At 49.2% G+C, this 25,314-nt stretch overlaps 3 protein-coding genes across 6 annotated transcripts in view; 2 read left to right on the forward strand and 1 right to left on the reverse strand.

The window, feature by feature from the left end:
• The first annotated feature begins 1,529 nt into the window (after positions 1-1,529).
• UNC45B (unc-45 myosin chaperone B) lies at positions 1,530-11,753 on the forward strand. Of its 2 annotated transcripts, none has more exons than XM_084219084.1 (21): positions 1,530-1,590; positions 1,704-1,787; positions 1,912-2,081; positions 2,355-2,391; positions 2,675-2,850; positions 3,400-3,489; positions 3,949-4,116; positions 4,345-4,513; positions 4,785-4,955; positions 5,759-5,930; positions 6,172-6,472; positions 6,641-6,735; positions 7,405-7,546; positions 7,980-8,120; positions 8,304-8,431; positions 8,851-8,917; positions 9,246-9,359; positions 9,443-9,558; positions 9,886-10,003; positions 10,105-10,260; positions 10,952-11,753. In XM_084219084.1, the coding sequence occupies exons 3-21, from the start codon at positions 1,920-1,922 to the stop codon at positions 11,216-11,218; spliced, it is 2,790 nt and encodes a 929-aa protein (XP_084075210.1). In that variant the 5' UTR covers positions 1,530-1,590; positions 1,704-1,787; positions 1,912-1,919; the 3' UTR covers positions 11,219-11,753. The 2 variants fall into 2 exon arrangements, with proteins under 2 accessions (XP_084075210.1, XP_084075209.1); XM_084219083.1 differs by having other exon boundaries at positions 1,530-1,565.
• A 4,078-nt stretch (positions 11,754-15,831) lies between these two features.
• On the reverse strand, positions 15,832-18,839 carry PEX12 (peroxisomal biogenesis factor 12; the record flags this gene model as incomplete). Its single annotated transcript, XM_084218989.1, has 3 exons — positions 15,832-17,171; positions 17,811-18,355; positions 18,714-18,839. The coding sequence occupies 3 exons, from the start codon at positions 18,837-18,839 to the stop codon at positions 16,772-16,774; spliced, it is 1,071 nt and encodes a 356-aa protein (XP_084075115.1). The 3' UTR covers positions 15,832-16,771.
• Positions 18,840-18,988: 149 nt separating this feature from the next.
• Positions 18,989-25,314, forward strand: part of AP2B1 (adaptor related protein complex 2 subunit beta 1) — a 76,040-nt gene continuing 69,714 nt past the window's right edge. For 2 of the 3 annotated variants that reach the window (XM_084218932.1, XM_084218934.1), the window contains exons 1-3: positions 18,989-19,060; positions 23,085-23,142; positions 25,084-25,189. In XM_084218932.1, the coding sequence (XP_084075058.1) occupies positions 23,106-23,142; positions 25,084-25,189 (143 nt within the window). In that variant the 5' untranslated portion in view covers positions 18,989-19,060; positions 23,085-23,105. Of the gene's footprint in view, positions 19,070-23,084; positions 23,143-25,083; positions 25,190-25,314 lie in introns of all 3 variants that reach the window. The other variant, XM_084218933.1, reaches the window with a different exon arrangement.

The raw sequence follows: 25,314 nt of genomic DNA on the forward strand, positions 1-25,314 counted from the left end.
AGTGCTGCCCGCTGGTAGATGAAGGCGCACGAAGGGCTGGGGAGCTTTGCTGCCCTACAGGTGTTGGGAGCTGTGTGTCCCTCCCTGTCTGCCTTGGAGGCTCGAATTTTTCCTGGGAAAGCTATTTTTGAGGGTATTTGTTAATATTATGTTTTTCGTTCCAGCCGAGGCCTGAAGAGGGCTCTCGGGACTCGCTGCTGAGCCTGCCCTGCCCTGCGCTCAGCGCTCAGCAGCAACACCCACCACCCTTTGGTTTTGTATCTCAGTTTACCTGCCGTGCTGCCGCTTGCGACAATGGAGCTGTACTCTGGCTGACGTGAGAAAGGCAGTGCTGTAGCCCACGAGTACTGATATTTCAGCCAGCTGAGCCTTGCCCAGTACCTAAAGCCATGTTGGAAGGAGTTTCTGGTGTGTTAATCCAAATGAATGCTGGAAAAGCCGCTGCACTGAGTCTGTCCAAGGCAGGGATGGCATCTTGCACTTTCCACAGCGGTTGTCCTTGTACCTTGGACCTATTCCCCAACAGGTATAGGTTGGGAGCTGCTCTTGATGAAGCTGCCTGCAGCTGTGGTGTTGATTTGCTGTGAAGAGATTTACAAATGGATTTGGAATCACCTCCTGCCCAGATACCAGGGAGCAGGCAGTCCTGCTGGTGGTGGGTGAATAAAACAGGAGGCCTGGACAGGGAAGTTCTGTGCTCATTCTTGCTGCATAAGAGCCACAAGCCACAACACATATCACACAATTAAAGATGATGAAATTTTGGTCCTGGCAATGTTTTGGTCAGCTCATGCTCTCCTCAGTCATTTCCCCATCCTGCCAGTCCCTGCTTTGCTGGGATGCTGGTAGGTACACTGGGGAAGGCAAGGCCTGTGTTTGGGGGGAGATAAATCAAAAAGCAGAATCCCTGATTGTTGAAAGGCTCAGTTCTCTTGGAGCTCAGTGCTGCTCTGTCTCCTGGTGCCACTGAAACTGAGCCACTCATCACAGCACTTCCAGTAAGTTCCATCCCAGACCTCTGGGTTAGCCCCTGTCAGTGTGTTGCTGAATGACCACGTGTGGGGTGGGTGGCAGCACCAGACTGGGATGGGATTTCAGTGGGATGGGCCCCAAATGCTCTGCAAGGAGGAGGAGGCAGCGCTGCGTGTCAGTCAGCTTTCCATCCCAGGGAATTCTGGAAGGTGCTGGGCACTGCTGCAGCTGCTGGCCTGGGGCCACTTGTTCCCAAGGCTCAGCTGTCTCATGCTTCCCTAAATAGAAAGGGGAAAGGGTCTGAACACTGTGACAGGGGTCAGCCATCCCAGCCGTGGGCTTTTTTGGCATGAACCTCCCCCTTCCTGCTCCCCACACCCTTTGCAGCTCTGCAGGCAGAGGGGAGCTGGGATTTGCCCTGCCAGGTGGGAGAGGATTCCCTCTTGCTGCAGAGGGGTGCTGCCTGCCTGCAGCCAGGTGCCCCCTGAGCTGGCCCTGGCTCCCAGCCCTCCCCAGGCATATAAAGCACGAGGGGACGAGGAGGGGACAGGCTGTGGTGACAGGTGACACTGACAGGCAGCAGGAGCTGCCAGGTCCTGCCCAAACTTGGAGTGGGAAGTGAGCTCTTTCCTGAGCCACACGGACTCTCTGTAGTGCTGGCAGATTTCTTTAACTCCTTTTTTGTTGTGTTGTTGTTGTTTTTCTTTTTTCTTTTTAAATTTACTCCAAAGGATCGACATTGGTGGGAAAAGCTTCTGAGAAGTTACAGCCCTGAAGAGCAATTTAGGTCTTCATTTTCAAAACTCTTTGGCCTGGTAAGCTGCTTTTATTAATGTGTGTTAATTATATGTCAGTCTCATGGTGGAACTCAGCTTGGGGGAGTAGGCAGGTGACCCAGGCAGTTGAAAATGGGACACAAATTGATGTTTTTCCTTCAAGCTCTCCAGATGGAGGATCCCATTCAGCTGAAAGAGGAGGGCAATAAATATTTTCAGGCCAGTGACTATGAGAAAGCCCTTCAAAGCTACACTCAAGCCATAAAGCTCAACAAGGACAAGGCGCTGCAGGCAGTGCTGTACAGGAACAGGGCAGCCTGTTTCCTCAAAAAGGTGAGAACAGCTCCCCTCACCTGGGCAGTGCTCAAGGTGAGAAGAGCAGGAGGGCAGCCAAGGGCACTCACTGGCTGTGGACTGGGTGGTTTGTCCATTTATTGAATAGGGTGTTTCCAGCTGGTGTGACATGAAATGGTCTGGGCTTGTGCCAGAGCTTCACTGGGGTGTCCCCCTGGGGAATGGGAGGAGAGAGGTCCCAAAGCCCATCAGCAATGGGGACATGCCCTGCTATTCCCATGGCTAACAAATCTCTCCTTTCTGGTTTAACAGGAGGAATATGCCAAGGCAGCCTCAGATGCATCTAGAGGTAAGGAGGGGGCTGTTATTAGGAGAGCTGGATGCACTTGCTCAGCCTGCTCTCACATCTGCTTTTGGGACACTGTGACTTTATCCTTGAAGTCCACTAACACCCAAGTGCTGAGGCCACAGGGGAATTCCTGGAAGTTCAAGTGATGTTCCAATTTGGTGTGCTGGTCCAATCAGTGCTAATCAGGCATTTCTTGATGCTAACAACAAAGCAAATCACAGTTTGCACAGGCCCCTTCCAAGCAGCAAGCTCTGATGCCTGGTGTTTTGGATCCCTTTCCCAGCTATTGACATCAATGCTTCGGATATCAAAGCCTTGTACCGGCGCAGTCAAGCCCTGGAAAAACTGGGCAAGTTAGACCAAGCATTCAAAGATGCTCAGAAATGTGCCACCCTCGAACCCCGCAACAAAAACTTCCAGGAGACCCTGAGGAGACTGGGGGCCAACATCCAGGAGAAGGTAAGTGCCAGGGGAACAGTGCTGGATTCACAGGCCAGGGGTGGGAAATCCTTGCTCTGGGTTGCATCAATGGATTGTTGGTCATACTGGAAACTTGTGGCAATACAGGGGGATAAATAGGCTCCATTGACTGGAAGTTCATACCTGAGGTGTGTAAATCTGAGGGTTGGGTTGAATGGTTAAATTTTAAAGTGTGGCATCTCCCTCCTGAGGCTGGCCTGGTCCTGAGTGTCTTGGAAAGGTCTTGGCAAGGGTCTGGCAAGCTTTGGGCTGGGTCTGGCAGTTGCCACATTGCTACAGTTACAGGGGTGCTGTGAGGAAATCCTTGCACCACTACGTCCTATGAAGTCTCAGAAATCAAGTTTTAGGGCTGGCTCTGCCTGTGCCCCTGAGATTGGTAATGGATACTGATTGCTGAGAAATTCTATCTCCTGTTATTCAGCTTAAATTGCCTGTGGTTTGAGGGGAGGGAGTATTCTTGAAGTGAAAAAGGAAAGCTCCTCCTCAATTTTCTCCTCCTGATGCTCTGTGCTCTCTCTCTTGGCACAGCTGCGCATTCAGTTCTCCACAGACTCGAGGGTGCAGAAGATGTTTGAGATCCTGCTGGATGAGAACAGTGACAAAGAAAAGCGAGAGAAGGTGAGAACTGCCCTGCACTTGGCAGAATGGCTGTTTGATGTCAGAGGCTGCTCCAGGGAGCAGAGCCCTTCCCTTCCCCACCTCCCCTGGATGGAGGATAAGGGAAGGAGCGGGAAGGTGAACTGCACTCAGAGAGAAGGAAAATCACCCTTGTGCTGAGGGAAGGTGACCCAACCTCCCAAAATACTGAAGGTGGGGTCAGCCTGGACTTCTGCTCAGGTCCTGCCATCCTGCAGATGCTCCTTGCAAGCAGTGACCCCCTCTTCTTGGGCAGAGCAGAGCTGATCCCTAAATGCATGGATGATCCCTAAATCCCTGGATGAACTCTCTGGTGGGGTCTGAGCTGATCTGCTGCATCTGTCAGGAGATGGTTCCCACCAGGACCTCCCAGAGCTGCACAGAGATGTTTTGGAGGCTGGGCTGTGCCACTGACCCCTGGTTCTTCTGCCTCCCACCTAGGCTGCAAACAACCTCATAGTCCTGGGGCGGGAGGAAGCAGGTGCTGAGAGGATTTTCCAGAATAATGGGGTCAACTTGCTGCTGCAGCTGATAGAAACCAAAAATCCTGAGCTGATCCTGGCAGCCGTGAGGACACTTTCAGGAATGTGCACAGGACACAAGGCTCGGGTAAGGACAGGGTGCTCGGACCTTCACTGCATTGCCTTTTGCACCTGGGGAGGGGGAAGTTGAAATAGTTTGTGTTGTTTGTGAGCAGTGGGAGAAGATCAAAACTCTGACTTGTACTGATTCAGGATTCACTGAGGAAAGTAATTTCTTTGTTCTAGCTGAGCCTAGAGGACACAGGGAGGAAAGGCCTTTGCTAACACTGTCCTGCTCTCTCCTTCCTGGGGCCAGGCCACTGCCATTCTCCATTACCTGGGCATTGACAGCATTTGCATGTGGATGTCAGTGGACAATGAAGAAATCTCCCTGGCTGTCTGCAACCTCCTGCAGACCATCACTGACTGCCTGCTGGGGCAGGGGAAGGAGGAGCACCACGGCAAGGAGGAGGCTCTAGTGCTAGGTAACAGCACATCACCTGCTCTTCATTCCCTCTGGGCCCAACAGGGAGGGCTCTGCTCCTGGGATTCCTCCTTATTCCTTGTTCTTTGCTGAAGAGGGGACTTTACCCATCAGCTGTACAAGAGGACAACCTGCACACAGCTCTTATGCTCACGGACAGCTTAAATACTTCTGTTCCAGCCACACAATGGCTTTGAATGGTTTTGACTCTGCTCACCTGCTTTCAGAGGTAACTTCTTGTAACTGGCTGCTCCTGTTTTGCTTCCTTGTAGACACCAAGAAGGATTTGAGGATGATCACGATGCGTTTGCTGGATATGCTGGTCAGTAAGAAAGTGTCTGGGCAAGGGCGAGACCGAGCCCTCAACCTCCTCAACAAGAACATACCAAGGAAGGACCTGAAAGACCATGACAACAGCAGGAGCATCTTTGTCATCGACAATGGTGAGTTCTTGCTCTCCATCCTCTTCTGATTTGGGACATATAGAGTTGTGTGTTCTTGCCTGAAGAACTGGTCCTTCCTATAAAATAAATCCTCTCTGGCTTTTTTTAGTGCATGCAAAGTTAGACTTATTAGCAGGGAACAGTACTAAGAGAAATTCAACTGTGTATGAAGACAAGAATTTTTGAGTTTCTGAATTATTGCCTAATATCTTTGGTTAGTTTCTCCAATGTATTTGCTAATGTTGGGAGGATTTGGCTTGGATAAATTGTCTGCTTTAGACAGGATGAGATGAGCACTTGTTGAGCTTGGTGGACCCATAAATCAATCAATTGTAAAAGCGGACAAGGGTGAGGAAAATGTGTGCTGTGTGTTTTTATAGTAATTCCAATGCATGTTTGTGTTACCATTTTGATGCAAATTATTTAATAATAATTCAGCAAAAAGAGAGTTAAGTCATCCAGAATCACTTGAAAGTGGCTGGGTTATCCTCAGTCAGAGCCTCCAGCCTTGGAGGTCAGTAGGTTTAATGTCTCCTGACAAAAATAACAGATCCAGCCAGGGGCCTAATGCAGTTCTGCTTATCTCACTCTGAGAACTGTAAAAAAGCCCGATGCTGCAAACCTGTAATCTCACCAGCAGAAGCTCCTCCCAGTAAATATCAGAGTGTCTTTTTTGCTTAGGCTGCAAAATAACTGAAAACCATCCAAGCTGTCTATTCCACAGCAAAAAAGTAACAAATGGTATCTTGAATTTTGCACAGACCCTCTCCCCTCTGACAGCCATATCACTCTATCATTTCCAGGCTTAAAAAAGATACTGAAAGTGGTGGGCCAGATTCCTGAGATGCCTGACTGCCTGCCACTGACAGAGAACACCCAGCTGACTGCCTCTGTCCTCCTAAATAAGCTCTACGATGACCTGCGCTGCGACCCGGAGCGGGACAACTACCGGCTGATCTGCGAGGAGTACATCAAGTGAGTCGGGGTGAGCTGGCCCAGAGGGCAGGAGCAGGGCTTCTTGAGGGTGAGATCAGGCACTTGAAGTCTGCTTGCGTTCAAAACTATGGTTCTGGGAGATTATGACTTGCTTGAGATCCTGCTGGATGACAGCGTTGCAGGAATTTGCACTCCCAAATCTCCAACGTGATTCAGCAGCTGAGGGAGAGCACCCCCTCCCCACTACTGTACAATACTCTACTCCCTCTGTCCCATGCAGGAGCAAAATTGACCCACAAGACATGGATAAGACACTCCATGCTGTCCAGATTGTGTCTGGTGTTCTGCAAGGCCCCTTTGACTTGGGCAACAAGCTGCTTGGCATGAAGGGAGTGATGGAGATGATGGTTGCCCTGTGTGGGTCCGAGAGGGAGATTGACCAGCTGGTGGCTGTGGAAGCTCTCATCCATGCTTCCACCAAGCTGAGCCGAGCCACCTTCATCATCACCAATGGGGTGACGCTCCTGAAGGAGATCTACAAGAAGACCAAGAATGAGAAGATCAAAATCCGAGCTCTGGTGGTAAGGATGCAGTCCCGCCTCTATTGCCTGCCACACTCGGCAGCTTAATCCCAGATTTGGGAGAGGAGGGAGGTTCTGGGGATGGGAGATGGCCTTAGGCTGTTTTGGGGCAGCAACACAAGGATTAATGAGCCTTTCTCACTGGTACATCCTTTTTGTCCTCCTCAGGGTCTCTGCAAGCTGGGCTCAGCAGGAGGCACAGACTATGGCCTGCGGCAGTTTGCTGAGGGCTCCACTGAGAAGTTAGCCAAGCAGTGCCGAAAGTGAGTGACTTCACTTCTCCCTTCAGTTATTCCAATCTTTGCAAAGCACAATATGTTCCTCTCCCACGAGATCCTGCCCACATATTGCCTTCATTTCCTGTGCTGCCTGCCAGCTGACAGTGCCCCCAGAGCCATTGCACTGGGACGTGGAGCTCCTCTGTGCCTGAAGCAGCCATGGGCTCCTCCTGCCTCAATATCCAGAGGAGCCTTCTCCCTCCCTCACTGCCCATGGGAGACACCAGACCTGGTGCCTCCCTCTTTGCCAGAGTGGCACAGCCTGATTAATGCTTACTTTGAATATGCACAAGTCCCCTCTGAAGGTGAATTTGCCAGGTGGAGTAACCAAGGAGGTGGGATCAAGTTAGGATGTGGCTGAATGGGTGGTCATTCCTGCAGGCATCTCATTTTTCGTGGGATGGAAAAGGCAAAGCAGTGCTGAGTAGCTGTCCTGGTCTGTCATTCCCTGCAGCATTTAGATCCCACAAGTTGGGCCATGGGGAGGAAGGTCATATCTCAAGGGGAAGCATCCCTAATCTGAGGAGCTGCAGCAGAACCTGAGGACACATTTGGGCTTGAATCAGCCTCAGTATCTGTTTTTCCTTCCTCTTTTTCCAGATAAGTTAGTTCTGGCTTCCGAGATAGAAATGTGAGTGTTTTTCTCTCTTCCAGGTGGTTGTGCAACACCAGCATTGATGCCCGCACCAGGAAATGGGCTGTGGAAGGGCTCTCGTACCTCACCCTCGATGCAGATGTGAAAGATGACTTTGTTGAAGATGAGCCAGCCCTGAAAGCTATGTTTGATTTAGCCAAGGTCCATCTCCTTTCCTTGTTCCCTCATTCCTCTGGTAGCATCAAGTTCTCCCAGCTCTCCAGCCCTACACTGTGCCCCAGTCAGAAGGAGCTGTGACCCCAGCCCCTCACCTCTGGTTCAGGCGAATTTCAGTTTTGCCTGTGCCCCAGAGACATCTCAGGGCTGCCACCATCCTGCTCTTCTCCCTGGGCTGAGGGAGGTTGCTCCTGCCTTCACTGTCAACAACTGCATGAAAACCTAAGCCACCAAGGTGTTGACAGCACCTAATGATGTCCAATACCTTGTTTGACCATGAAAACTTTGATGGACTATGAAGTTGGGGATAAAGCTAAGAACATTTCCACTTGTGAAAACACCATGCTAGCAGTCCAAAAGGACTTGTTTCCTTACTGTGCCCTCCTCACCCTCACACAAGCTTTATTTTCCTGTGCAGGCAAGTGACAAAACAATCTTGTATTCCGTGGCTTCTGCACTGGTGAACTGTACCAACAGCTATGATACCAAGGAGCTGGTCCCAGAGCTGGTGCAGCTGGCAAAATTCTCCAAGCAGCACGTGCCTGAGGAGCATCCAAAGGTGGGTTGTGTCCAGCTGGAGATGCTGTTCAGAAAGATTTTGGTGTATCTATTGTCACAGACTTCAGGTCTCCTGCCTCCAGACTGAAGTTGTTTGCTCTCCAAGCAGGCTTGGCTGTTGGGTGGCTGAATGGCAGAAGGGCAGCTGCTAAGGGCTAATCCTTTCCCAATGTTTCCTCCTCAGGACAAGAAGGATTTTGTGGTGAAGCGGGTGAAGCGGTTGCTGAAGGCTGGAGTTGTCTCTGCCTTGGCCTGCATGGTGAAGGCTGACAGTGCCATTTTGACTGACCAGAGCAAGGAGCTCATTGCCAGGTGCCTTCACTGCAGTCCTGGGAGCTGGGAGTGCTGGGCAGCCCCTGTGCCATGGGGATGGACACCTGGGGTGGGGCATTCTGCCTGTGGGGGAGCGTGGGAAGCAAAGAGTTAAAGCCAAAGTTTTTGTTCAGAGGTGCCATAAAAATTCATGTTCTGACCTTCAAGCTGCCTTGCTGGAATGCATTTTTGAGTTCTCTGTATTGGTTCTGGCTGGAATAGAGTTCATTTTACAGACTTGGAAACTTCTTCCTCTGCCATTTGTTGCTTCCTCATAGAGTGCTGTGTGCACGGGTTTAAGCACCTGGAATTTACCTGGTGGCTCTGGCACTCGTGCAAAACCTCATCCCCGTTCCATGAGGGCTGTTGGCTGTTGCTGTCCCCGTGGCTGTTTCACTGAGTGTTCTGTGCCCCTGCAGGGTGTTTCTTGCCTTGTGTGAAGACCCCAAGGACCGCGGGACCATTGTTGCTCAAGGTGGTGGGAAGGTGATTACTTTCATGTTCACAGTTCCTGATGTGCTGTTAATGTCTGCTGGGAGCCTGGGGTGTGTCTCCGGTGAGGGACAGTGACAGAAGAGCACAGGTTGTCCCCCCCGGGGCCATACTGACACTGCAGTCCTATCTCTGCAAGGCTCCAACGAAGTGATGTTGTTGGAGTGATGGGCTGAGCTACAAGCTCTGGCATGGTGCCTGTTTGAGAACAAAAGCAAGACATCACAGAGGGCTATGGGATGTTTTTAACTTGTTTTAGTGTGTTAAGGCAGTCTTGTAAATCTTCTTAGAACACTGAATGCTTTTTCCTGTGTGTCTCCAGGCCCTGATACCTCTGGCTGTGGAAGGCACAGATGTTGGCAAGATAAAGGCTTCTCATGCTCTGGCAAAAATTGCTGCTATCTCCAATCCAGACATTGCATTCCCAGGGGAGAGGGTAAGCTTAAAAAATAATAAAAATAAAAGTATTGACACTTCCTTTAGCAAATGAAAATTGCTAATACAGGCCTTCTCTTCCAGGTGTATGAGGTGGTGAGGCCCCTCGTCAGCCTGCTGAACACAGAGAGAGATGGCCTCCAGAACTACGAGGCTCTGTTAGGTCTCACAAACTTTTCAGGAAGAAGTGATAAACTTAGGTGAGCTTTACTGCTTTTTAACCTTTCTTCTTCCCCAGGAGTGAATGTGAGTTATTTGGTGGACTATGAAGACTGGTCAGTTTGAGCTACCTTTGGCAGAGCTGCAAAGGTCTCAGAGCTAAAAGATTGATGAGCTAGGAAAAGGAGAGTGGCTTATTTTCCTCTAGAAACAGCAAAGACATGAACTTCATCTGCATTAGACAGGGAACGAACCACATCATGAGCTCCAGACACTGATTTGTTTCAAGGCCTTCCCTGCAGTTGATATTTGATAAGCTGGTTACTGCTTGACCTACAATGTGGGGTTTTTACTGCTCTTTGCCACAGGTTGAAGATAGTCAAAGAGAAGGCCCTGCCAGATATCGAAAACTACATGTTTGAGAACCACGACCAACTTCGACAGGCAGCCACTGAGTGCATGTGCAACTTGGTGGTCAACAAGGAGGTAAAATCCCCCCTGGGCATGTCCAACCTGACTGTGTGCCCCTGGCCCTGTGAGGAGCTGTCCTTAACTGTGCTGCCTCTGGGTATCTCTGGGTTTTTTAGGTTCAGGAGCGGTTTGTGGCTGATGGCAATGACCGGCTGAAGTTGGTGGTGTTGCTGTGTGGTGAGGATGATGAGAAGGTTCAGGTTGCAGCAGCAGGAGCCCTGGCCATGCTTACAGCAGCACAAAAGAAACTCTGCTCGAAGATGACTCAAGTGGTGAGGCCACAATTCTGATTGTGGGCAGTGTGTGGGATGTACCCTGCAAGGGTCCTGGCTCAGATGGAATATGCAATTTACTAGTTCAATACTAAGGAACCTTGAGAAGCTGGGACCTGAGTGTACATGCTTTGATAAATAACCTGAAACACTAACCTTGTTCCACCCAGAAATGAGAAGAGCTTGATTGATCACCTGCTGAGCTTTAGAGATCCCAAAAGATGTCCCTGTAGAGATTTGTAGACCCTGAGAACCCAGAGCCTGCATGGCTGAGTGTCTGAAGAGCTGTGGTTGAGAACTCCTGAACCCTATCTTGTTGCACACATGATTGGACTCTGGAGCTCGTTAAAATAAAAATGATTAATCAAGCCAACAGAGGAGCTCAAGAAGGTTGGGGTGGGGAAGTGTCTTGGTCATCTCAGCTGTGTCAAGACTCTAGTCAGATTCTTTTCACAGAGATTATCCAGCAGCCTGAATATGGAACGTGTTCCATGTTGTCCCAGTGCTGTGGAAGATTCTGACTTAGGTGTAAGGAAAATTGGGTTAAAATGTTTAGAGTCAGGTTTCCTTAGTTAAAAATACCATAAGTGACATGAGTATTGCTCTTCCTTCCTGCTGAAGGAAGCAAAAGTCATGTTTCTGGTTGAGATATTTTTCAGATCAATACTAATGATCTCTCCTTCCCTTGCAGACCACCCAGTGGCTTGAAATCCTGCAGAGGCTCTGCTTGCACGACAACATGGAAGTCCAGCACCGAGGACTGGTCATTGCCTTCAACTTAATCAGCTCTGACAAAGAGCTGGCAAAGAAGCTGGTGGAGTCAGAGCTCCTGGAGATCCTGACCTACGTTGGGAAGCAGGAGGATCACCCCAAGAAGCAGCACGTCATAAATGTGGCGCGCGATTGCCTCACCAAGTGCATGGATTACGGGCTGATCAAACCTCTCTCTCAGGCGTGAGGGAATGAAAAGCACCAAAAAAAGGCTGAGTGTGTGGGGGAAAATGGAGAAATATGGAAAAGTGAGAACCATGAGGGGAATCTAGTGCTGTTGTCAGGGCACTGAATAGTTTGGGGACAGCACTGGAGGATCATAAGCTGTATGAGGAAAAGAAGGAAATTTGCCTGGGAAATTTGGGACTTGTCCATCTGAGTAATTCCCAGATGGTGTAAATCCTTTCTCTGCCCCCATTCAGCTGACAATGATGAAAGCTTCAAGGCCCAGCTGTAAAAGAGTTGGTTGTGTTGGGGTTGTGTCAGGAGGCTGTTGGAAGAAAACTCAACAAAGCTGAAATTAATTCTGCCACCACCTCCAGCTCCTGGTACTTCTGGAATTCCTAGCAATGGTGGAACAGGGAGGGTTAAGTGCCTTCTATTCTGTAGTCAGAAAATAGGATTTTAGCTGTGTGCTTTTTTGTTCATTTATTGGAAGATGTGTGCCAAAGTATGAGGATGGTGGGTGAACTGAATTTATTAAAATACACTGCTTTGTTCCATGTGGAATTCCTATTCTGATTTTATTAAGCAAAAGGAGAATTTAAGGCAAGTCTTGCATCACACCTGGGAAAATGGAGGAATTGGTGACATAGCTTGAATTTTCACTCCTTGCAAACCACCCAGTGCTCCCAAATGCAGCAGAGTCACAAAGGTGTCACACCAAGGCACAGGGAATGTTGAAAATATCCCATTTATGAAAAAAGCAGATTGCGAAGCAATCCACCAGTGGGTCATCACATTAAACTTCATTACATAAATATTTTCATTCACAGATTCTTAATGCAGGCTGTGGACAACACAAAAATCACAGACTGTTGTTTTAGTTCCTGGGAAAAAGTCCCTAAGCATGTAATAAATATAATCTTACTCAATAATTATTTAAATATTAATTCAAATGAATTAAAATATTTCTGATCATACTAAATATTAGTGATGTTCACAATAGGCATAGCATGATGAAATGTTTTTTGGGTTATCAAAGGAACCATGAGGATAGTATTTCCTTGCATGTTAAGGGAAAAAAAATAAAGTGTTTCTAGTGTTCTGAATTTGGAAAAGATTGAAAATTCTAAGCTAACAGGTTTGATAAGCTAAAGGCAAATTTATTTGGAGGGTGATTCCAGCTGAATTTAATGCACGTTCAATTAAATTGCTGGTGCTTTATAATCACAGCTGGGGGATATGAGGCTCTTCTTCCAAACCGAGGGAGTCCCATTCTGCGATGGGAAATATGGTTTGCTTCCTGCCAGCCTTCAATTTTGGATACCCATGTTTAGGGCTTTTTAATCTGGCCTTCGAAAGTACTTTACATTACCTCTACACAGGTTTACCTAACCAGCATCTCTGACAAAATGCCGTTGGTACTGAAGGGCAAAGTTTCCCTTCTCCCACTAAAACTTCTCTTTGGAGCAACTGCGTTCTACTAACTGACGGTTGCTGAAGTTGAGTGGAGAAATAACTTCCGTAAAAGCCATTTATTGGCATTTCTTTAAGCTTAACACGGACGGAAAACCCGTTTTACACCAACAGGGACCACCCGCTCCCTCAGCCCCCCTCAGGCTTCCTCAGGGCGGGAAACGCTCGCACCGCCCCCAGCTCCTCTAACGCGCCTTCCTATTGGCTCCCACCGGCAGAGCCGCGCGCTGTGATTGGTTGTTACCAGCGGATGGGCGGGGCGAAGAGAGCGGTCCCGCCCCGGCGCGGCCGGGCCTGCGGGAGCGGAGCGGCGTGAGGGGGACCGGGGACACGGGGTAGGGGACACGGGGCACCGGGGGTGCAGGGGATGAGGGACCGCGGTGGGGCAGCTGAGGGCTCGGAGTGTGCGGAGATGGGGACAGGGAGGGTGAGGGGACGCGGAAGCTGCTCTGGGGGCTGGTTGAGGAGCGTGAAGCCGGCCGAGACATGTGGGGCTTACTGAGATGCGAGAGGATCTCGGAGAGCTCAGAGGATCTCGGATGGGTACGGGCAGAGGAACTGGGGACTGAAGAGCTGCAGGGACCTGGTGGGGAGGGTACAGGGAAGGAGATGGTGAGAAAGTGTAAACGTGTGGCATGAGCGAAGTGAGGGATCCAAACAGGCCTCTGGAGCCTTGGAGAGACACTGACCGCAGCAGCATTTATAGGTATGACACGTTTTTCCTCTTGGATTTGCCTGGTACTATGCTGACCTTGGCATGCCAGTCTGTACCTGTCTTCTTCATCTTCTGCTCAGCTGTAGAAGGAATATCACCTCGGTCCCCTGCTCCATGTGCTTCATCCTCCTAGGGAGGAGCAAGCCTCCCAGGCCCTGGCTTGGGAGTGAGCTCCTTGTTGAAGGCAAATAGATTTGCCCAGAAGCAATGATGAGCGAAGTATAGTCTGAACTGGTATTGCCGAGACTCCGTGTCTCTGCTCTGACCAGGGCATGATCACCTAATCTTCTCTCTGAGCTACTTTAGGCTAAGCTCGTCTGCAGGGAACAGCTTTTCTGTTCTTGAAACTTTGATGCCCCCTAAAAAAGATACTAAGAGTTTTTAGCAATTTAACGGCAGAAAAAGCCTTGATTTGAAAAGTAACCCAAATGCTCGTTGCTGCAGCATTGTGTGAGCTTGCAGTGAAGAGGGATGTGGGTTTATCTCCTGTGTATGCCATGGATCACAAACTCCAGATGTGCCACTGTGTCTCCTGTAAGTGCAGTGCAGACTGAGCTGTCTGTCCTGTAGAAGCTCATTAGCAGTTCATTCAGCTGTATTCTCATTTAGTGCTTGCCAGCAAGGAGCCAGGAGTATTTTTGGAATACTCTCCATGAAGTGCAACCCCTTTGGTGTTGAGGGAAGGACCTAGGAAAAGAGATGGGGCTAATCTCAAATTCAGATTTTTTTGTTCTTTTCCAGGTGCTGATGACATTTTTATATTGATTTCTCTCTTCCTGTGAAGAAAGAAACATCTATGTGGAATATACACCTAGGAGAATGTTTTAGTGGTTTTCCCTTGAGAAGCTACTTTGTTTCTGTTAAGGAAACAGCAAAACCTAAGTTGCTTCATGCTCTAATTTTTGAACACTGCTTGGATGAGCTGTGAATGTGCTTTAAGTTCATTAAAGAATTTTTAAAAGACTTGCAAAGTCAGGTCCTGGCAGTGGATACTGAACAACTCCAATGCTGCTGTTGATGTTGATGAAATTATATTGAGCAACACCAAAGCATCCTGACGATGTATGTGGCATGTGATTCTGTAGAAATCACAAATTACTATGTAAGTCCAAAGGTTGGTTTAATAAAGTTGGTGCTCCCTGAAAAAACTTCTCTTGTCAATCCTTAACCAATCATGGTTTAAAGAGCAGATAAATGGGAATTTTTCTATAACCCCAATTGGTTTTGTAACTTAGTTTTAGAGCAAGAAATATCACAAATGAGTATTAACTGGCTGCTAAGGACAGGAGGTTTCAAAGCAGTCAAATCCAAGTTGGCATCCTGCAGCCATCTTCAGAAACAAAGAAAATCTGCCAGGTAACTGCTGAGCCTGTCACTATGGTGGGTTTGATGCTTGTCACTCAGCTAAGCTTTAAAGGACAATTTATGGGGTAAAAGAGTAATTACAGCTGCTCAGAACTGGGAGGCTTCGATGTGGGTGCTTCTGTGCAGGTCCTGGAGTTGGCCAGACCCAAGCTTGGCAGGGACAAGAGGCTGTACAGGAGTAAAAAGCAGCCAGAGCCTGGCAGGTGGGCATCTGGTGGGCATTTTGGGGAGAGGAAGAGGCATTAATCCTGGGAGAAGGAGCTGGAGAGGCCCTGGAACAGTGTGGGATAACTTGTGTGTTAGTGAATCCTGCATTAGAGGGAGGATGAAGCTCCCTAAGAGCCCTGCAGTGCTGCGAGTGAGTGTTCCACACCTGCCCAGCTTCTCCCTGAGCAGATAATAAGTAACTTGGAAAGTATAGGAAGGATAAAATAAACCTATCCTGAAAAGGAATCATCAGTCAAATGCTTATTTAAATGAGCTGTTGCACTGGAGTCACCAGGACATTAACAAAAAGTAAAAAGTGATTTGGAACCTCAGAAAATCTCCCACTTTGATGTGATTTGTCTTCCAGTAAGACGTGTGTGTTCTTAAGGAAGAGGAGTATCTTCATGGACCCCATTGCTACTGGAGAAGAGAGAAATGAAACAGTTTTTATTATTATTCCACCGTGGCACAGGTAGAAGGGTCAGGGAGGTGTAGAGATAATAAAGCATCAGGAACAAATCTCATTTATTAGGGGTTTGGGGAAGATTCAAATTACTGCACTTTCCCACATTATTCAATAACTTTACAGGTGAAGGAGGATATTGGAGATCTTTATCTTCTGAAGCAGAGCTAAAGTGGAGGGAAAATGAGATGCCTGGTTCAGTGGATTAAATGTTAGAAGATATCTCTTAATCTGGAAAGACCAGAGTGGGGTCTGGAGTTTGTGCAGAAACTTTCTCTTGTATTCTCTAAGCACTGTCACCATGATATCTGGAGCACTGCTGCTCCCTAGAGTCAGGAAAACAGGCTTCCATCTGAAAAATCAGGTGTCAAGCAAGAGGCAGCCATGCCACACAGGTTTTCTTTCCTCCTGTGTTCAGTGGAAGGATGTTTTGTTCTGATATGAATGTGCTACATGGCTGGGACTGGAATAATTGCAATGTAATGCTCAGACATTAAAGACTCTCAGCCTACAAAATGCTAATCTTACATCCACTACCATCACATGGAAAGATGAAAGCAGCTTTAGTCTTGTCTTTCCTATGTAAATAGAGCCCCCAAAGGAGCAAACTGTTTTTCCAATAACCAGAAAAGAATTAAATTAGGTTCTCAATCAAGAAAGAATTTTGCTTTATAAAAGCAGATAATAATTAATGCAAAGACTTATTTGACAATCAACCACTCATCAGTTGGGAGTTTGTTTTAATCTGGTTTGTCATTTTCTCTCTTGTGCAGAAAATGTCACATTCCTCTTGTTCATCTTGTTCCTTTAAAGAGTCAAAAGTCTTAATTTAGAATCATTGATGGGAATTAGGAGGGTGATGTTCTCAAATCCAAGGTGAAGAGCCTGAAATGCAGGAGGCTGAAGAGCAGAGGTTTAATCCTGTCTCCACCTCTGGCAAAGCCAAAGCTCACCCTGGTCAGCACAAAGGCCTGGGAAGCTGCCCAGGGAAGAAAAACCTGCCTGGAGAATTTCCCCACCTCTTTAATTTGCTGGCTCATGCCCTCAAGCAGCACCAGTGCTGGTCTTTGATCCTCACATCTGCATTCCTCTTATCCAAATCAACATTTCCTCCCTTTCAGCTGGTATTTTAAGGCATTTCTGTGCTGGCTGACAGGCTGGGGCCGTGTGATACCTCTGCAACTGCCAGGATGTTTGAACAGCTTATCAACAAAGGCCAGAGCATTGCCAGGACGTGCAAAGGCAGCAAAGCTGATGAACCACCGAGTGCTGCAGATCCCACCGAGGAACTGCGACACTCTGAAGCCTTCCATGAGATGTACAGAGAGGTGCTGGCAACTCCTGGGAGCCCTTCAGCTCTCAGGGGAGTAGAGTTTGACCAGGTGCTGCAGCTCTGTGGCATAGCCCGTGACTGGGCAGCGCTGGTGAGCCTTCACATAGCCGTGGGCACAGCGGTAGCAGAAGACGAAGCCGGACGTGGCCAGGGCGGTGGCGTTGACGCGCACCTTGCGGCACAGAGGGCACACGCTCTTCAGGCTGGGCAGGAGAGCTGAGCTGGGCTCGTGCTCCAGGTGCACGGGGGGTGGAGGCGTGGGGAGGGCTGTCAGGGACTTGATGGTCTCCTGGTTTTCTGAGGAGTACCACCAGTCCAGGAACTGGAGGAAGAAGACGCTGACGGACAGGCCGGTGGACAGGGAGAAGGCAATGGCACCCAGAGCTCTCTTCAGGCCTGACTGCACTCGTGAGGTAAAGCTGCAGCAGAGAGAAGCAGGGAGAGATGGTTACTACTGCACATTTATCCATCTAGAAACCAGGGAGAAAAGCACCTGGGGAGTGACAGCTTCACACAGCTCCTTAATCCTAAATTAGTTGGTCACTGTGTCCTATATTTGCACTTCTTAGGATATTTCAGATTCTTTTTTTTATTTTAAGGAAGATCCGAATCCTCGTTTTTTCAGAAGTCTAAATCAGAATAATTGGATTAAAGGATCCTGGACCACAGAGTGTTTCACTCCAGGTCACCATTTCACAGGGTATTCAGTGTGGCCATGACTAGCTGCTGCTTAGGAAAATCAAAGAAATAAGTTTCAATCCTTTCAGCAACTGCTGCCCTTCCTTTGCTGCAAAAATGCAGGGGAAGACTGAACAGAATAAAGGCTTGCATGCCCAAGAACACCACCAAACTCTGAAATTTTATTACCACAAAATCATTTCAAGCTAATCCCTGCTACTGGTTTCCTTATTTTCACTCACAATACACCCTTTTGGAGCACACTTTGTCAGCATGAACTTTCATCTTGAATTTTTGGACAACAGGGCACTTTTACTTGCAGCATCACCTCTAAATGTAAATGCCCTGGAGGGCAACACCTGAGCCAGGTTCTGCCATACCTGTGTGTTTGACTTGAGGTGCTTTCAGCCCATTTCTTATCCAGGGCCTGGATATCCTCTGCAGTCAGCCTGACCAGGCGGACACCAGCCAGCTTCAGCATGGGGGAATGATGCTCAGCCTTGCCCAGGATGTAGCACAGCTGCTGGATAAGAAACCAGCCCTCCCAGGTCATGTTTACATAGGGGTAGGCAGCTAGAAAGGCTCTGTAGAAGCGCTTCCAGGAGGATGAGGGAGGGTGGATGGAGTACTCATCCTCTTCCCTCAGGCTGGACACCAGTTTCTCCAGTTTTCCTTTCAGATAAGGAACAAGAACCAGCAGGAGCAGAGATTTCCAGTGCTGCCTCTTTGGCAGGCCAGCTGTGGCCAGAGGTTGCTGTCTGCCACCTCCCATGGGGATCCTCTTCATGCTATAGAAGTTCTCAGAGAAGGAGGCGCTGCACCTGGCCAGGTAGTGCTGCTGGAGCAGCAAATCCAGAAGGACGTAGATCTCATCAAACCACTGCCAGAGGAAACCATATCGGGCAGGATTAGACTCAGCAAGGACCTGTTGCAAAAGGGACACAAAACAGGAGGAATCAGAGCGGTTTTGGTTGGAAGGAGCATTAAAGATCATCTGGTTCCAGCCAGACACGTTTTACTATCCCCGCGTTCCAAGCCCCATTCAATTTGGATTTCAACACTCAGGGAGAGGGCAGCCACAGCTTCTCTGGGCCAGGGCCTCCCCACCCTCACAGGAAAGGAGCTGAAAGCGGAGTAAAGCGGTGGCTGAATTATAAATCACAGCGACGATAAGCGACGCCTCTAATTCTCAACACAAGCCAGGTGGCTCACAACTGTCCCACTGCCTGCGAGTGCGGCCGGAGTTACACGCCGGCCCTCCCCTCCTCTCCCTTCACCCTCACCTTGACCAGGTGCTGCAGGGCGGGTTTCACGGCGGCCATCAGGCTGTCCTGAGCCACCGCCTCGAACACGGACGGCCGCTCCTCCCCGGCCGGGGCGGCCGTGAGGTGAGCGCCCACCTCCGCCATGACACCGCCACACCGCCCCGCCGCCAGGGGGCGCCTCGGCCCCGCCCCGCCCAGCGCCGCTCCGCCCCGCCTCCCGGAAGCGCGGGCCGCCGGCGCTCCGCCCGCTGCCGCCGCTCTATGGTGGCGGGGCGCGGCCGCTCTGGGCGGGGGAGGGTTTCATCTCGTTGCTCGCGAGTCCGCCCGGCCCCTCCGCTTCCGGTTCCGCCGCCGCCCCCGCAGCGGTGAGTCCGGTCCGTGAGTGGGGCCGGGGCTGAGGGCACGGGAGGGACACGGGGGGCGGTGGGAGGGGAGCCGGGAGGGGCGAGGGTCGGCCGCGGGGCACTGCGGCAGGGCGGGCAGGGGCACTGCTGGGGAATTAGGAGGGGCTGAGGGGGCGCTGGGAGGGGATGTTGGGAGAGGTGAGGGCGGTGCTGGGGTGCCGGTGTAGGGTGGGGACGGTGCTGAGAGGGGATGCCGGGAGAAGGTGTGAGGTACTGGGGGGAACTGGGACAGGGTGGGGACAGAAGCTGCTCAGGGAGGGGCTGGGGGACGATGGGAGGGCGCTGGGAGGGGAGACGAGGGGTGGGGAGACTGGTGTAGGTGGGAAGGGGTACTGGGAGAGGTGAGGGACACCTGGGATAGGGTGGGAGGGGATGGGGAGAGTCACTGGTGAGGCCCTGGGAGTGGCTCTGGTGTTGTACTGGAAGAGGATGGGAGGCCACTGGGAGGCAGAGGAGATGAAGGGGTGAGGGTGAGGAGGAGGATCAGTTGGTCCTGGAAGGAGACACTGGGATGGGGCTTGGTGGGATGGGAATGAGCGTAGCAAGGTACTGGGATGCTGGTGGGAGCAGGCAGGGATAAGGGCTGGGTGCTGAGAGGGACTGGCAGGCACTGCTGGGCTGGGAGTGCTGGGGAGGGGAACTGGTGTTTGTGGGGAATGCTCCTGTGACTGGGGGATACTGGGAGAGATCTGGGGAATGGTGCTGAGGAGGAAGGGCTGGTGGGCTTGAGGGGGGTACTGGGATGCCAGTCTGGAGGGTGGGTGGGTGCTGGGAGTCCTGCTGGAAGTGTGGGAGGGGCTGGCAGCCAGGCTGGGATGGGGCTTCCAGGGAATGGGGACCACCAAGGGGGTGTTTGGTCCCCAGGATGGAAACAAAATCCTTGTGCCAGCACAAGTTCAAGGCTGCAGGCACAGCTCTCCCTCTGCCATGAATGTTCCATTGTTCTGTTTATCTTCCTGGCTCTCCAGTGGCCCTGGGCCACGCTTGGGCTGTCACACAGCTCCTTGAGAGGCTTTCCAGGAAAAATGGGTGGCACCACTTCCACTGGAGTTAAACCAGGGATCACTTGAGAGATTTAGGGATTGATGGTTTCAGTGTCTAGGAGCTTGCCTTAATCCCAAGGCCTTTAAACCTGCCAGCCTCCTGTGTGGGATCAGTGCTGGGGAGTGGGTCAGGCTGACTGGAGTCATGTGTGGGGTCAAGCAGGTGTTGGTCAGACACAGGGCCAGGTTTTCTGTGTGGGTTTGGGCTGAGGAGGCTCATCTTGCTTTGGTTCAGTCTGTATTGAAATGTCAAGCCACTGTTGGTAGCACTGAGCATTGCTGGAGCTTTCTGGAGCCATTCCTCCCTCTCATCTCTTCTCATTTGCTGGGGTTGGATCAGGAGGAGCCTTTTGCTGTCAGCTTTGAGCACCTCTTACCTGTTTCCATCTCAGCAAGTGCTGGGCACAGAACAATAGTGAGGAAGGGGCAGTCTAAAGTAGATTTTTCTTCTGAAAATACAAGGCTGTTCATGATGTTCTAATTTACCTTGGCTCTCCTTGGTTTTAGAGATTTACAAGGAGCTGGCATTTTCTGCAGTCACACAAACAGCAGTGTTTTAAATATCTGGTTCCATTTGCTGTAAAGCATGCTGAGATTGTTAGTGATGAGATAATACCCAGTGCTGCTGGCAGGCTGTCTCTGAACAGTGTGCAAAGCAAGCTCTGACACACGTGAAGCAGCAATCTGTGTGCTTGTGAGAAAAGGAGCTTTATCCTGTGCTGCACGTGGAGTAGGGCAGGTTGGTCATTCACTGAAGGCAGCTCTCATTTACATCTATCAGAGGAGGCTGGAAAGGCATGAGCTGTGCTTGGCCCTGAGTGTTTCTAGGATTTTTCATGTTTCCATGTATATGAAAGGAGAAAACAATATCTGAAAGGAGAAAAACAACAAAATGTACTGCCCTTGGGGTTTAATGACCATCTCTGAAATCCAGCAGGGTTCCTTCCTCTCTGTGTGTAGCTTTATTCGACTGTGCTGATGTTTATGGTGTTAGGGTTGGGTTTTTTCCCCCCCCCTGCCATTTTCTCTCTAATCTGCTGCTCTGGCCCCAGTTAAAGCTGTATTAGAGTAGCTCAGCTGAGATGTGACCCTGGATGACAAATCCCCACATAATGCAAACAAAGAACATCGAGGCCACGTTCAGTGCTTTTTGCATGGCACTGTGCCAAATACTCGGGCAGAGAAAAACATTTTAAGTCTTCCTTTTAAGCTGAGCTCAAACGTGAAGGACTCTGTCAGCAATAATGTTGCAGCTGAACACAGACTCTGATTTTAATTACAAAACAAGCTCCACAGCAGCCTCTGCTTTCAGGGGAGGGCTGTGAGATTTTTTTGCTGGAGAAACTGCACTCATTGTGGCTTTCCCAACCCAGCCTCTGTTTTGGAAGGAGGTTAAACCTCCTCTGCACGAGGAATGTGTTTCCAGAGCTGTCTCCTGGCTTGGCAGGAGCAGAAAGGGAGAGAAATCAAACCAAACCCGGTCATTCAACCTAATTGGATGAGCTGGAAACAGGGCAGGAAAGTGGGAAAAGCAACAGGTTGATCCTCATCCAGATGTTTGGCAACTGGACAGGATGATCCCATGAAAAAAGGGTGGAAATTGGGGCACTGCACCTCAGCAGCTGCTGAGAATTCAACTGCTGGGGTGTTTACCTGATCCAGGTTGATGGGGAAAAGTGAAATGGTGATGGCATTGGGGTCGGTGAAGGGATGAGGGAGGGAAGGGTTAAGGAAGAACAATGTGATTGCACTGCTGGGCAGTCCTGGAGTTCAAAGCTGTGCTGGTCCTTTTGCTGCTGAGCCAGCAAGAGCTGCAGGGTTTAGAGGCAAGACAGGCAGCATTTAGGGAACAGATGATTTACTGCTTTGCTGGCAGCCTTTAAGGTCGTGGAAGGATGTGTTAGAAAAGGGGAATTGGGGCCAAAAAGATAGAAAAAGGAGGAAAGAAATGATAAAATCCTTTTTGAGATGGTTTTAGGGTCATAGTTCCTAGCATTGATACAGACTTTCATCAAAAGCAGTAAAAGTGCCCACTCCTCTGCTTGTTTTGAAAATTGCTTCATATTTGTCACAGAGCTAGCAATTGTAAGAATAAAATGCTGGCTATCCACATATGTTTGGGCAATCCCTGTATTCCAAGGCATTAATTTAGTTCTGTGGAGCAAGAGAAGTATTGGTGAGACCACTCTTGTGGCTCTGCTGAGCATTTGCTGCTCCAACAGCAATTTTCTATCCTGTCCACAAAAAAAAAAAAAAAAAGGCAGAGCAGCACTGAAATAATGAGCTTTGTGTGTGTGTCTCAGAGGTGGGATGTCAGATCTTGGCAGAGAAATATTTCAATTTCAAGCTTGAGAAAACTGAAAAGTAATGGCTTCTCTTTCAAAAAAAAACCACTGTTTTGCATCTGCTGGGAACAAAAGGAGGGGAAGGAATGAAAGGCCTGAGGGTGGGTGTTGCAAGTGGGGTTAATTGTGCCTTCCATCAGATGCAAGCACAGGCAGATATCGTTAGGGGGAGATGAGATGACAGTTTCCTTTGTCTGAAACATGGACTTCTCCCTGCCAGGCGAGACACTGGATGTGCTTTTCCTTGGAAAATGAATCTGTGTACCCAGGAAAGACAGCTGCAGAGCACACCAGCACCTGCTGCTTATAAGGAGTTCAAAAAATACCTTTTGCCTGCTGAGACTGAGAATTTAGGAAGCTGGGCTGAGCACCACTGTTGTGTTTTTACCAAGCCATTTAAATCCCTGGCTTTGCCAAGTAAAACCAGCAGCAGGTGCAGGATGAAGATTAGGGAACTCGTGACTGTGGATGTGAAGCTTTTGCTTCCTCCTTCACTCACCAACCGTCCTTGCTCGAGTTCCTGCCTCACAAACTGGCTGTTGTCACCAAACTGCATTTGGAGCTGACTTGTTCTTTTTTTATTCTTCCTATTCTCAGGTGTTTTAAGGAACTGGAACCATGACGGACTCCAAATACTTCACGACTAATAAAAAAGGTTGGTGTTGAGCTGGTGCAGTGGATTGGAGGTGGTGGGTGGTTATTTTTACACAGCTTTTTTAACTGTATGCAGGAGAAGTTGTGCTTTTCTGGTAGCTCTGTCCCTGTTTCTCTTCTTAATCATCCAGGGAGAAACTTCCAAAGTAGGTCACATGGTGACAAAAGACAAAACTGGGGTATTACACGTTTTTGTGATTCACAAAATGACCCAAATTGCTGCTCTTTCAAGGATCAGAAAGCAAAGCAATGGGATTTGAGTGCAGATCTGGCCAGAGACAAAGTTTTGGTTATGGGCTAACAAGTGCCAGACTAGGGATGGTTGTTAATTTGGGCATCACAGGATTAAGTTGATGTGAGGAATTGAATATTTTGGATATATACATTAAGCAAACATAATGGGTTTTCCTGCTGCCATTTTCTCCAAAGCTGCAGGTGCACTGTTTGACTTTCTTCTGCCTTTACTACAGGTGTGGTGGTTACCTCACCTCAGGACAAGCTGCTGCCCTTAAAAATGGGAATCCTGGAATGGCTTTTTGGGATCACTTTACTCATTCAGCTGTTTCAGGGCAGGACTTGTTCTGCTGAGACTGTCCCAGGCAGATTTTCTAACCTGTTCTTGAACAAAACACTGTTGCAGAGTGCAATTTAAGCCTGATCATTCTCCAGCAGATGTGGAAAATGGTTTGCATTAACCTCTCCTTTGCAGAATGGCTGAGTGCTCCCTCTGAATGCCTGCCAGTGAAAAAACCCACACTGTTGATGTATTTATGTGTCATTAGGCTTCCCAATGAGCTCATAAATGAACCTAATGCAGTTGATATCTTTTGAAGGAGCAGCTCTGAAAGCTCAGAGCTGAAGGCAGGGAGCCCATCTGGGCTGGGTGAGAGCTGGAGCTGTCTCAGCTCTGCTCCAGGGCAGGAGCTCTGGGTGAGTAATGCCAGGCTCTTCCTCAGGCAGGAGGGATGACGAGTGGTCTCTGCACTGCAGCAGCTTCTCTTCTGTTTTGGAGTCCCTGGCAGTCTCTCTGTGTCATATTTTAATTAGTGCTGCTGCTCTGAGCAAGTGTAGGAATGGAAAGTTGGTGCTAGAGTTGTCAGGGATATTTGGGTATTTGTAACATGTGCTCAGGCTGTGGCTCCCAGTGGGAATGCTGCTGGCTGTCCTTCCTGAGGAAGTCTGTCTGTCTGTTGGGAGCATTATCCTTCTCCTACCACTGGCTCTGTCTGGAACAGGCCTGATAAACAGCCTTGTTGCACATGTTGTTTTATTTTATAACTTGATTGCCACTTTGGTGACCCAGCCTGACCTGGCTTTCTACACAGTCATATCTGGAGGAATTAATGCTGTGGAAAAAGCTGCTTTGGGAGTCTTGGAATCCAGACAGGCTGTGTTACATGCAGCTTTTGTTAGTGGTAGCTCTGTCTTTTTAGCTTTTTTCCACTGGACTAAACACATGCTGTCCTGTTTCAGGAACCACAGCATTTGGGCTCCACTCCAGCTTTCTGAGGAAGCTTTCAATGATGAGCAAAACTTAAAAAAGTCTGGGCAAAATTCCTAGCTTAGTTTGTTTCTTGCAGGCACGAATCTGGCATCTCCAAGTATCTTTTCATGCTGGTTATGTAATGGTTGCCTCAGAGAAACAGATGCTCCAGGGATGTGATTTGGTGTCCTGGAGGTGGGAGAGCTGCCACACGCAGCATGGTTCTTGTTTGTGGCATTTTCCTCTGCAAGGTGGAGTCATATCAGTCCCTTGAGTGTTGCAGCTTTGCTTCTCAGTGAACCATGTTCTGTACAAGGTCTGACAGTTTCCAAGTGCAGCTGGGCCAGTTTTATGGGAATAAAAGCCAAGAAAGCAAAAATTCACTCTTGAATTACCCCTAAAACAAGACCCTTTTCTTCTCCTGAGAGGTTTAATCTGGTTTTTTTTGTCTTTTGCCAGGAGAGATTTTTGAACTGAAGGCTGAACTCAACAATGAAAAGAAAGAGAAGAGGAAAGAAGCTGTAAAGAAGGTTATTGCAGCCATGACTGTGGGGAAGGATGTCAGGTAAAAGCAGTTTGTACTTCTGGCAGCTCAGGTTGTCCTGGGACTCAGGTGTAGTGACACATGTCCATGGAGCAGCTGAGGATGGCTGTGTCCTTGCCTGTGCTGTGCCTCAGTCACAGGTGTCT

The sequence above is a fragment of the Fringilla coelebs genome (genome assembly GCF_963513975.1).
Source record: "Fringilla coelebs genome assembly, chromosome: 20".
NCBI lineage: Eukaryota > Metazoa > Chordata > Aves > Passeriformes > Fringillidae > Fringilla > Fringilla coelebs.